The following is a 12,919-nucleotide window of genomic DNA, read 5'->3' on the forward strand; positions in this document are numbered from 1 at the left end:
GTGGAAAAGTGCCTTTGTTTATTCTATGATTGTGAAGCACTTTTCAACTGTGTTGTGTTTTGGGATAGATCATTTTACTTTATATCAAAAACTTAACGAACGCAGAAACTTTTCTTACGCGCTTCATTATGAAATATTTTCAAGATATATTGAATTTTCAGACCATTTTTAGATTTTTTTTATATTTTGGGTCGAATGTTTGGTATTTATAATAACAATAATATTTAATAGAAACAGTTCAGTCATTTAAATTTACTTTGTGATGTTCTTAAACAGCTTTCCTTTAAGGATTTTCCTAAATATTCTAATGAACTTATATTTTTTAATGTAATATGCAAAAATGTACTTTTTAATAATAAGTATGTATATTTAAAGAGTTTAAAGTTGATAAAAAAATTTAACAGAAATTAAACTATATAAATGGTATAGTCATTCGTTTGGTGTAACGAAGGTTTATCAGAAAATTCGAAAGAACACATACAAATAATGACTTTTAATGGGAAATTAATTTTAAAATGAAAAAAATGTTACCAATTATTTCTTACTAATCAGCTATATTAAATTTTTACTTGGTATGTAAGTAGCCTACCTAAGTATATTCTAAGTTTAAAGGATGTTTATAGAACTTTCTGCTCCCCGAGCATACAACGCTATTTCCAACTACCCAAAAATAGCTTTTCTAAAGGTGGAAAGTCCAACTTGCTTTTAATATAAATAAATAAACAGACGTCTATGTGAATTGAAGGCCTACAGACAGCTGGCAACTCAAGCCTTCGGTAACCATCTGTTAATAGAAAAGGGAAACTCGGCCCAAAGCCTCTTAGGATGGCTAGCCGAAATCCCCGGCCCCCGCATGGCAGACACTGTAGAGGGAGGGGGTTCGTGGCACAGGATGCACCTGGGCCACCGTGAGCTCCTCGTCCAGCTGGACATCGGTGCTGGAGAACGGAGAGGCGCCAGTGATCTGTCCATAAATGGGTTGCATCACCCGGATGCTGGCCACCCTTTCCCGCCAGGTGTGCCAGAAGTGCTGCTTGAAGATGTGGCCCCCGAACTCGAAGATCATGGGGTGCTCCAGAATGGTCAGGGGCTTGCCCAGTGGCTGGACAATGTTCAGCATCATAAGGCAGCGGGTGGCCTTCCTGAAGAAGTGGAACCGGATCAACTGCAGAGGGAGCATGCTAACCAGCTCGAAGCTCTCGATCTCCGGATCCAATCCTCTGGCCAAGAAACTGGGCACATCCCCATACTTCGAGAAGTTGTCGCAGCCGAAGAGCAGTCGATTGCAGGTGAGGCCTATCTGGTATTGACGTAGGCCCACCCCACGGATGTCCACCAGGGTGAAGGGATTCTCCACCAGCACCGGCTCGTAGATCTCCTCGTATTCGGCCAGCAAAACTTTCTGCACTCGGAACATACCCGCCAGCGACAGCGAGTTCAGTAAGTTTGGCTATAATTTAATTGAAATGTCAATCAAAGTTTGGCCCCGTCTATTTGTTTGCTTTGGGCTGTCAGCTGTTGTCGATTCTGTCGCCTGCTGCGGTATCGAAAACTATCCGGCCAAGTCGATTAGATCGTCGCCATAGCCCAATCCCATTCCCATTCCCATTGCCATGGCCATCATCAAATGCAAATCACTGGACATCCGATGTCATTCTAACTCGAAGTCGGGGTCTGGATTTGAATTTAAATTGGCATTGGGTGGAAAGTCAGTGGGCATGGCTGATGGGCTAAAATGCTTGCATTAGGTGCACTCAGTCGAGGGCAAAGCGAAGTGCTGATGGGCATAATGATGCCGCCAAAGAGTGCTAAGGAAAGTCGGACAGGGTAGCAGGGTGCCTCAATAAGATAGCAAAATTATTAAAGTCAATGATAAATTTTAAAGAATTTCCCAATTCTGCTAAATATCCGGCACTTAAACAATTATCTTTTGAATTTGTTCCCCTAAAAAATGTAGATTTATGATCAATTATTTAAAAAAAAGTGTCTAAAAGTAGGCAACATTTTATTTTGAATTGGTTCGAAAGATAAACTTTTTTACTGCATACTTTTAGACACCTAGGACAAGTTTTTTTTTCAATACTTTAAGACATTGTCCTATGTCAACCACTATTTTTTTAAATTAAAAGAATGATGAATTCTTTCCCAAAGATATTTTCCCTGCATACTTTTTGACTCCTATCTAGTTTCAAATCTCTTGTGATTTCTGTGGCACCCCTTATAAAATCGAATTTCCTATTATTGCTAAAATATCTTTTCATTTTTATGTTTTACTTCAATATTTGTTATTGAACATCAATGGTCGGCAATTCACTTGCTAGCAATGAGTTGTGTAAACTTTATCAATCCCCGAATTTAGGAGACTTTTTCCCCCAGCGAGGGTCTAACAAGTTCGCCTCGTCAGAGACTCACATTTTTTTTTACATCATAGTTGCTGTTCGACATGGCTACAAGTTCCCGGCCATAATCTTGGCTTATAACTGCCACAGTTCACATCTTGCGTTCTTCTTGTTCTGTCAGGGCAAACACTTTTAAAATATTCTGATTTATGACAAACTTTCACCGCCCGTTTGCAACTTTTCGCAGTTGCCATTTGGCACTTTCCACTTTCTACTTTCCACTTTCACGTCCGTTGTCCTTGCGTTCATTTCCGCCAGTTTTCAGTTGCTGCCGGCTGCAATTGGTGACAGAATATAAAAGAAAACTCTGGTCCTCTCGGGATGCGGGCTGCTGATGCTGCTCACTTTGTCAGCCATTTAATTTAGCCACGCTTGCAATTGCACTTGCGGGGGGGAAAAGCTGGAAAAATGGGGGAAATGGGGGGAAAAGCTGGGAAAACGGAGAAGAGTTATAGCGCGAAGTACGGTGTCAAGTGGCATCTTTGCTGTTTTCAAAGTAATTAGTTTCAAGAAAATTACAAGTTCGGCTGCTGTCACAGATCCAGACGTATAGTTAAACATAACTTATGGTTAATCTCATTTTCTACTTAGACACTTCTTTAGTTTTCCTCGTTTTCCATGTCATGTCCCTGCTAATTTGGTCAAATTCGACGGGGCATATCAAATTGCAACGCCTGCTTCGGTAATTCGCCATTGATTAAGTGAGCTGTCGCAAATCACACAAGATACATGGTCCCTTAATGAATTCGTACTCCAATTCGCATACGTTTTCGTGTTCTCGAAATCGCAATCGTATCCAAATGAACAAATGCCATCTGTGGTGGGCTCTTGCAGTTGGGGAATTAATTAAAATTTTCTCGTTTGGCATGTTTATGATGGCACTCTCAATTAATTTCAGGGCTCGTTGAGCAGCACACAATGTATTGAGGTTACATTTGGCAGCTCTATCGGGGTTTATACATCAACAAGATTGCAAACTAAAATAAGTGTGGAATAAAAATTGGGAAGATCACTACATTTGCGTATATGGTATAGAATTACATAAGTAAATACATATTTAATATAAAATCTTTTGATTTTTTTTCCACTACCTGATAATTCAGTTAGCGTGTGAACACACACCGCATAAACTTTTCACGTGTGCCACAATTAATTTAGCTTTGTGTGAATTGCTCAAGTTGCTTTCCATGTCGTTGGGGCAATTAATGCCGTAAATGTATTTCATTGTCTCGATCATGGAGTTTTCTGCTGCTGCCAACAGTTTGCCCATTCAATTTAAGTGCCGACATCTGAGCGCTAATGGTCATTGGCTTAAACATTGCCCACAAACTGCATTTCCCTAGACTCGTGCCGGTATCTTCCGACTGGCTTCCGATTGGCGAAACACCTGTATTGTTCTTGAGTGCAACAATTAGGCAAAAGCAGCAAAAGCACGCACGCTACACATTGAAAAAATTCGTGGAAAATTCCAAATGAAAAAAATTAACAAGAGTTTGAAAGTCACTTTTAAAGGTGTCTAAAAGTATGCAACATTATACTTTGAATGCGAAATCTCTATGAATTATTTCTTAAAATAAATAGAAATTGAAAAACCACATACTGCTTTAACCTATTTTGTACAAAATTAATTCAAGGAGCCCCTAGAGTTTCAACTACACTTTTAAAGGTGTCTGAAAGTATGCATCAATATATTTGTCTTAAAGTGTCTAAAAGTATGCGACAATATACTTTCAGTTAAAAAAAAATAAAAAGACAGTTTTTTTTATTGCAAATGGTTTTGATCAATTGTCAGTTGAAGTAAAAAATATACGTTTTTTTACATACCAAATTATTTTATTATTATCCTTAAAAAATAATATAAATTTCTGTTGCAATAATATTCATCTAAAACCTTTACCTCCTTCAAGTTAAATATATTGAAAATATTTTTGATCAAAAAGTACTCATAATAAAATTTAATATTTCCACTTTTCACAGTGTATAAACACACACATTTTTACAGCCCCTACAAGTGTGTAGGTGTGCTTCCTTGTTTGCTCGCTTTATTTCCGCCTTTGAGCTTTTCATTCCAAACAATTCACGATTTTATTGTTAAATGCGGCGCAAGATAAAACATAAAGCACCAAAGTCGCTGCTCACATGCTCGGTGGGCTTGCAAAAACGGAGCTTAACGGAAGCGGAAGTGGCTACGAGTGCGGATGTAGTAGTGCGGCTTTCGGATGGCCATATAGCCATATTACACAATTCGCATCTGTTGGCCTCCTTGTGGCCCAAATAGTAATATCATGCGCATTTACTATTTTTATTTAACTTTTCCTCATATGTCGTAAAAACAGAGCATGACAAAAAATTAAGTATACGCCCTGGGAGTGACTTAATTTAATGATGAACATCCCGCTGAGCAATAATTTGTCCTTTTACTGATGGCAAAGTAATAAAAGCAAAACTACCTACCACAAAGCCCGATCTGAGCGACTCTCTTTAGGATTTAAGCTGGGCAAAGCGGGGTCTTCAAAGGTAAGTGAAGCAGTAATTGGCACTCTACTTCTGCTCTTCATACCCACCGTTAAACTCTCTCATTTACTGACATAACCTTTGAGCCGAGGGCACTCAAGGGTTTTTCCCCGTATGCCACTAGCTCGTCATTTAATGGCTGGAATGGTGGCTTTAAGAGCGGATTTAAACGTATGCTTCATTGGAAGTTTCAGACCGAAAGCGAGTGGTAAAATGGAATCAAAAAGGACCGAGAGCATATGCAGCCAGTGAGTCAATGAGTCGCATTTTTTTCGGCCCCCAAGGCAGGATTTTAGCCTGATTGGCAGGGCCAGGAAACTACTACTACATATTCGCACTACGTTTTGTCTCCGGCAACTTTTGATGTCAGCAAAGTTCCGTACTTTTATCTCAATCTACAGCATCTCTTTTTATGCGGCATCTTACCTTCTGGAGCACCTGGCACTTATCGCACATCTCATCCCAAAAATGGTAACCGACACATTTGCACAATTGCTCCTTGTAACTGACACGTCAACCACGTCCAAATCCAAATCCAAACGTAAACGCAAGTGTGCGCAGGAACTAAAGTCGAATGGGCCACCGTATTCCAAGGATCCAACGAATGGCTGTATTTCCGCTTAGAGATGGAAATTTAGTAGAGGCGATGAAAATGTGCTTGCAGCATCTGCATACCTTTAAGTCGCTCAATAAATCAGATTGAGTTGCATGCTCCATTGGGTATACCTGTTTCTTACACAGGAAAAAAAGAATATGCAAATCTCCAAGGGGAAAATAATTAGTTGGTAAATAGGTTACATTAAAAACTTGTGACATTAAAAAGAAACATTTTTATAGAAATTTAAATTTTCATTTTTAATACGTAGTTTAAATTTCTTATTATTAACCATTAGTTTAATTTAATATATTATTTATAAGTAAATTGTGTTTACTTACATTAAAATATAAAATAAAATACTTTGAGTTAATTTCATTTAAGCAACAAATATTTTTAAGATTAGAGAGAATATATTTTTAAAAATAAATAGAATTGGAATTTATTTTACTTATATTTATTTGGTTTAATTTTTCTTTTATTCACCGTAATATTATTATTTCAAATTATTATTATTATTATATATCTTATCTTATTATTACATACATGCTTATTAATATTACTACATAGTAGTAATACATACATCTTTGTTTTAAAAATATCAACATCAAACAATTTTTTTTATTAGAAAAACGATTTAAGGATAAAACGTATGAGACCTTCTTTCCTGATTTGCTTTTCCAAGTATGTTTAGTTTACGATGGCTTGCAATATTATGGTTAATCCACTTTAAGGATCACGGGCTCATCCCTAATGCAAATGTCCTGCCCCATCTGCACCTCGAACTCCTGTCGTTTCCGTTTCCTGTTCCTGTCAGCCGTGAGACTGGGATCTTTGCACTTGAGGCAGATTTAGTTTATGTGCTGGCAACTTTCTAATGCAATTCACGTGTGCACATAAATGCAATTGTGTGGGTGGTTGCGTGGCTTCAAGTGTCAGGGAACATATTACACATATCCAGAACACACGAATATCCAGGACCTTCCCCCTCCATTTCTTCATAGCTGGGGCATAAAATTCAATGTCCGTTGGAAGTCCATTTGCATTGAATAGGTGACTGCGAGACCTTAGTTCCTTACCGAGTGTAGAATGCATTTTATGTGCAATATAAATATTTACACAAGCTCAGTACCAGACAAACAAAAAAGCGAGTGTTCAACTATCCTTGGAATATTTGAGAAACATTTACAGAGCACAAGCAAAGCGGATTTGGCTTGGGACTGGGATAAAGTTTGAACTGACCCCGAATATTTGACAGGGTAAGAGTCTAAGAGCAATAAAAAGCAATTAACATCAACATTTAAAGAAAACAATCAGGCTCTGGGCCATCTTGATTGAGATTTGATATTCCGAGAAAACTTTTGAGGCTCTTAAGTCGGCAGCCTCAACTGAAGAATAGCTAAATATTTAAATCTGATGATTAAAAAAGCTGTGAGAGTGCGAATTTCAATTTCCATGTTCTCGCCTTATCAAAAAATCGTCATGAGGTCCGAAAGGCAAGTTCAGAAACTCAGTTTTCTTAAAGTTGTCGCTTTAAGTGGTTGGCTTTTTCCGCATTATTGAAGTACGGAACAATAAAAGTAATAAAATTAAATAAATTAATCGTTTTTGCATCATTTTTTTGAGTGAAGGTGATGTGTTCTCCACCTAAGTTACCCTATGTTTCCTTACCAACACCACCGCCCACTTATCAAGAGGCAATGGATATGATACCCTACAGAAGTGAAGAGGCAACTTTGGATAATCGATTCGTTAATAATATGATTATGACATTTTTGTGTTTGTTGCTGTTTGTTCTGGCGCCAGTCATTTACTTTAAAATGCCTCAGTTAACTCAAGAAATTAATGTTAATTAATTACTTTGCTAACAATTCTTTTTAGAGCATTTTAGTTTCTTGCTAAAAAATTAAATGTTTTCGGAAGAAAAATCATTGTTCAACTAAAGTCTTATCGAATAAAATCTTGAGCTCAGAAGAGCAAAATCAGCTCACAAAGAAAATCAGTTTGTTTCAAGCTCTTAAGTTCGTTGGTTGCACAGTTCCAATTCAAATATTTTATATTACAATAACATTTATAAATATTCAACATTACATTTTGAGATAAGGAAAACATCAGAATGCTAGCGCTTGAGGCAGGGTTATATGCTCCACATGGACCGGCAGTTGGAAGTACCACTGGCGATATAAGCCGCACATCGATACACAAGATCTGTCCATCGTGCCACGCCGAGATTGAGACGACCACGATCACAAGACCCGGAATTCTTACCTACGTATACTCCGGCTGTATTTGCCTGTTTACTTTTGGACTGGGATGCTGCCTGATCCCTCTCCTCATGGATGATTGCAAGGAGGTCCACCACGTGTGCCCCAAATGTGAGGAGCCTCTGGGGATAAGTCGTTGAGATTGGATTTTCCTATTCGATTTATCATTAATAAACTACAAAAAAATTTCAAAATGTATAGCTGCAATTATTTTTTAAGCTTAATAGCATTTGTTTTTGCATAATTTTTATTCGTTTTTCAAAAAATGCTTACGACATCAAGAACGCCCAGACACCATAAATGACGTAATGTAACCAGTCACGCGCGGCTTATAGAATTCTTGTATAAAGTTTCCTTATCAACAATTTTCAGAACCACTTGGGAATTTAGTTTATTTCAAGCTCTTGCATTAAAAGGTTGTTTTTCCACTTTATTGAAGTTATTCGCTGAAAAGTAATAAAATATAATAAAAAATTTGTATATTCAAAATGTTAGCATTAGGACCGAATTAGTTCTGCGATGACTGGTCCAAATCCGTTGACCCGCCGTTCCGAAACCCCCCCACCATCTTATGAGGAGGCAATGGATTGGAGACCCCTTAGAAGACCTGTGACAGGACAGGAGATCCCAAGGTCTGACGCAACGCAGATATCCTGCCCTTCGAACCACGCCGAGATTCCAAAGAGCACTGATTACTCGAATGCCGTAGTGATCTTTGTTATTATCTTCATAACCTTGTTAATGGGTTGTTTCGTGTATTATAGTTGACACCTTTGTCCATCGTTTGAGAGCATTAGATCTCACCATTTAATTTCCAAGAGTAAACATGGGTTTCACAGCAAAGGCTAATATGAACATAAAAGTATATATATACTCGTATATGACCAAGTCCACCAATCCACCGAATAATATTATAAATAAATATTAAATATTTGACTTTTTCATTACTCTTATCTCAGCGAAATAAGATATGTTTGGTTTTATGGTTGGTTCACAAGAATGGAGATTTTTTTGGGTAGCCGAAACTTGTCTTAAGAACAGTATTGACTAGAAGTATTTATACAACTAAAAGAGTTCCTACGAAATGTTTCACAAATTTTATACAATCATTTTACTACTATTTCCCTTTTATTTTTCGGAAATAAATTAATAGGCTAAGTCCTCTTGGGTGTTTGATGTTTATGCTGATCAATAATAAATGCTTTTCAGTCGGAAATGTCACCTTCACTTTCTTACAACCTTCTGACTGCAAGGGAATACAAATATGTTAAAGTGTCCAGTAATATAATCAGTCTCTATAAAAAGAGAATATTAAGACTGTATAAATGGAATAGAGATGCTTGTAAACACCCACTTGTACCATTTTACTGTGGCTCCTTTCTATATTTATTTTTTGGCTCTGAGGCAGCTGCTGTTAATAAGGTGTTGGGCAATTTTATTTTATTGGTTTCTAGCACCAGGGCCTACACATTTCCACAGCCGTAGGAGGCTCCTTTAATTTTAATTGGCTCCACGCCCAACAGCACGTGTCCTTGCCAGCAGCCTGTTACTCAATTGCCAAGTTGTCGCCGCCCAACTCCCCTTTTAAGCCTTGTTTTTGGAACATGTGTGTTTTTGCGGGACTTTTGCCGCCTTTACATTCCCTTTTTTATTCGAGGCACTTCTTTTTTGCCGTCTTTGCTGGTCGTTAACATGTTCTTATTTAATGCCAAAGAAATTGCCATTGGCATTTATTGCCGTAATTAAGAGATGGAAAAAATCCTTGAATTGCTGCACAACGCACTTGCTTTGGACCAGGCCAAAACAGAAAAAAAAAGAAGAAAACAAAACAGTTGGCCATCAAAGAGCAGCATCGACATAGGCTGGGAAATACATTTTTGCTTTAAGATTTGGAAACTGCCAGCCGGCAAAACGAAAAGCAATTTGTGTTTTCTGGTAAGTGCCATTTTCTTTGTTTGGAAAAGGGCCTCAGACTCGATGGGGTCCTCCAACCTTCGTCCTTGCCGCCGTCACTCAATTCGCTTTGAAATTTATGATCCAGTTGGAGGAGAAGTTTCCACCTCCGACTTTTTGGTGTGCCGGCTTCTGCAACAGGCGTTTAATTAAACGCTTTTAATGCTACTAGCCGGGGATCCAATGAACAAGTGGCTCATTCAATGGCCCTAAGCCATTAAGTTTAATGAAATGTATGAATTTGGTTTCAATTCACTTAAAAGTCTTAACACCCGCAAAGGACATTTAAGCTTTAACGTGGGTACCTATAATTTAACATCACATTAAATTAAAGTTACGAGACAATTAATTTCTTGGGTCTGTGAGAAAATTTAAGAGCATGCTTTTACTTAGTCAAATATATTAACATTTTTTGTTACAGAATTTGACAACAGAAGTTCAACGGTTTGTATTTTTTATCTCGTATAAATATTTCTCTAATTTGATTTTCAATTTAGTTATTCCAGAATTCATTTTATAAATGCATTCCTGATTTAAAATACTCGCTTTTACATGCATGCATTCATCGCATACTTTCCTTTAAACGCTCTAAATAATTTCTCCGACATTTTCCACAGATTCGAACTGCCATGAAAACTGTGAACAGCTTTTGTTCTGCGGGGCAATTAAATGAAAAATAGTGAGAACCCTTGGTGGGCGAAGGGGAGAAATGTACCTATAAATTACGATATTTCGCGTTCCAGAGCCATTGTAAAGTTAATAAAAATAAAAATCTGTTTTTTGGTCATCGCATAGTGGTATAAAAAATATATTTCTGAAAAATTACACTTCATATAATACTACTGTGATTATAAATAGTATTCTAAAAACGTAATAAATTATTTTATGAAAGTATTCATTTGCATCACAAGGTATCTTGTCTACAACCAAAAAACTATGTTCAAATGTAGTTTATCTGCTGTCAAATCAGCTGTTTTTCCCACTGTGCGACGATGGGTCGATGGGAAAACTGCCTCGATTACGTCTGCGCTTATGTCAGCGGGTTTTCCGACGTGCCCCCAGAATTTTCCGTGTGAAAGTCGGGGGCATGCGACAGACGCATATGCTGAAAGTTTAATTAATGTTGTCACGTGCTGAAACTGCGAAGATGAAATTCGTTTGTAAATTACTCCCAACAAAGCCTATATATATAGGTATATATATATATTAAATATTTTATATTTATTCTGGAATATCTGCCGCGGTGTAATGATTGAAATTCAATTTAAAGAAAACTCTGCGAACGTGCCGCTCCAAAGGAAATTTCACTTTCCGGGGTGAGTGCTTAAAATTCAATACACGCCGCTTAAACACACACCCAAGCATCCTGGTTGTCCTTTTTGGGGCTGATAACACTAAAGTTGTTCGCCTGACTGAAGAAGTTTAATTTGATACACAAACAGAAAACAGAAAACAAAAAACAGAGCCGTGCAAACAAAACAACATCCGATGGGGCCGTAAAACATTTAAATTAACGTCTCCTTCAAAGCAGTAACCTTGCAAAGGAGCAAATGTGTGTGCCCGAGTTGAAAAGGCATTCCTGAAATGGTAGACATGGCAAACTGGCAAAAAGGGTCACACGCAGGCATGTCCATAAAGATAAAAACCATAACGTGCTCATAAAGCGCAGAAAGGCGCCAACACTTTTCATCCACTGCCATCCAAAGTTAGATAGATACACTGAGGCATGAAAAAGGGGTTCCGAAAAATCTTGGGTTGCTAATTTTTCAATAGACAGGTATACATTTTTTATAGGGGGCGACCTTTTAGAGGGACATGTCAACGAGTTAATAAATAATAAGAACTCACACGACACTTGTTGGGATAGAAGTTTTTGTTTAAAGGAACATTATTTACATCTTTAGTATTCCATAAATTTCTTCTTTATAGAATAACTTTGTTCCAGGAAAAAACATATTTGTTCAGCACTTTCAACTACGAATTATATTGTATATTGTCAACACGAAGGTACGAAAAAACGGTTTCATAAAATCCAGTTCTTTAATATTACAATGAAAAGGTAATAAATTACAAGGTAATACAAACGGAAAAAATAATAAAATAAATAAGAACTCAAGCGATATTGGTTGGAACTTATGGTTTTATTAATATTTAAATTCCATAAGTCTTTATTTTTGCACAAATGGCTTGTGGTTTATGTTTTTTATTTTACGATCCTGTAAAAACTTATTTTTTCAGAATTTTAAGCTGCATATAATATTGTATATTACCTATAAGCTAACTATTTCTATAAGCGTAAAACAAGTATCAATAAAAAAGGGCTTACAGTATGAAACAATGTTTATAAATGTAAAAAAAATGTTTTTTAATTTTTTTAATTTAAATATAAATATTTACCTTTGAAAGCTTTTTTTTGTGTGCACTTACCTACTCTGTGGTACTCACCCCGAAATGCATGTCAAGTTGGTAACCCGCTGCGTATACTTAATGAAGTTGCTAGGAGATAAACGAATCGTTTTTGCGCTAAAACATTCTAAAGCAAACGACACAAGATAAATTGCTCTTAGGTGTACATTCAGTAGACTCGCCATTTATTGGATTGCTTTAAACAAACGCATTTAATGCACATATTTTTCAACTCAATAACATCAACGCTTAACTACAGCACTTAATTTACATGCAATTGTTTGTTCTCGTCTGTTCAAGCGACAACACAGATTTTGCAAATGTAATTTTTCATATTTCATATTTCGGCAAAGGGGTGGGCAATTTGCAGCATTTAATCGATTTTGAAATATTTATAATATTGCAGCTAAGTGTACGACAGATAATTAATGCTTAATTGTAACTACAATTATTTATTCACTATATTTAGTTGGAAGGTATTGTGTGAGTTTTTAAAGGAGATATGTGTATTTTACAGTTCACATCAACTTTGATTAACTATTTTACAGAGTGTGTGTTTTGTGTGTTGTGTGTGTGGTTGGGCTCCCATTTTGAATAGATCGGCACTTAAACATGGCTTAATAAATATAACAGCAAATGCATTTTACCACCATCATCATTATGAGTACTTAAATCATTTTCATTGGAAATGACTCGCTGCAAGTTTCAATTAGTAAGCAATTTAGATTTAATTATCTACATATATGAAATGTAAATTTAATTAATATTCCGGCCAAAAACACATGACT

General features: G+C 36.8%; 1 protein-coding gene across 1 annotated transcript; it reads right to left on the reverse strand.

The window, feature by feature from the left end:
- Window positions 1–688: 688 nt before the first annotated feature.
- LOC108008898 (uncharacterized) lies at window positions 689–1,539 on the reverse strand. The gene has a single exon (XM_017072803.4). It carries the CDS (start codon window positions 1,415–1,417, stop codon window positions 830–832), a length of 588 nt encoding a protein of 195 aa, XP_016928292.2. The 5' UTR covers window positions 1,418–1,539; the 3' UTR covers window positions 689–829.
- Between the last annotated feature and the right edge of the window lie 11,380 nt (window positions 1,540–12,919).

This window comes from Drosophila suzukii, chromosome 2R (assembly GCF_043229965.1).
Source record: "Drosophila suzukii chromosome 2R, CBGP_Dsuzu_IsoJpt1.0, whole genome shotgun sequence".
Classification (NCBI taxonomy): Eukaryota; Metazoa; Arthropoda; class Insecta; order Diptera; family Drosophilidae; genus Drosophila; species Drosophila suzukii.

Coding starts and splice junctions, on each gene's coding strand:
- LOC108008898 (XM_017072803.4), bottom strand. CDS start 1,417: ATGTTCCGAGTGCAGAAAGTTTTGCTGGCCGAATACGAGGAGATCTAC.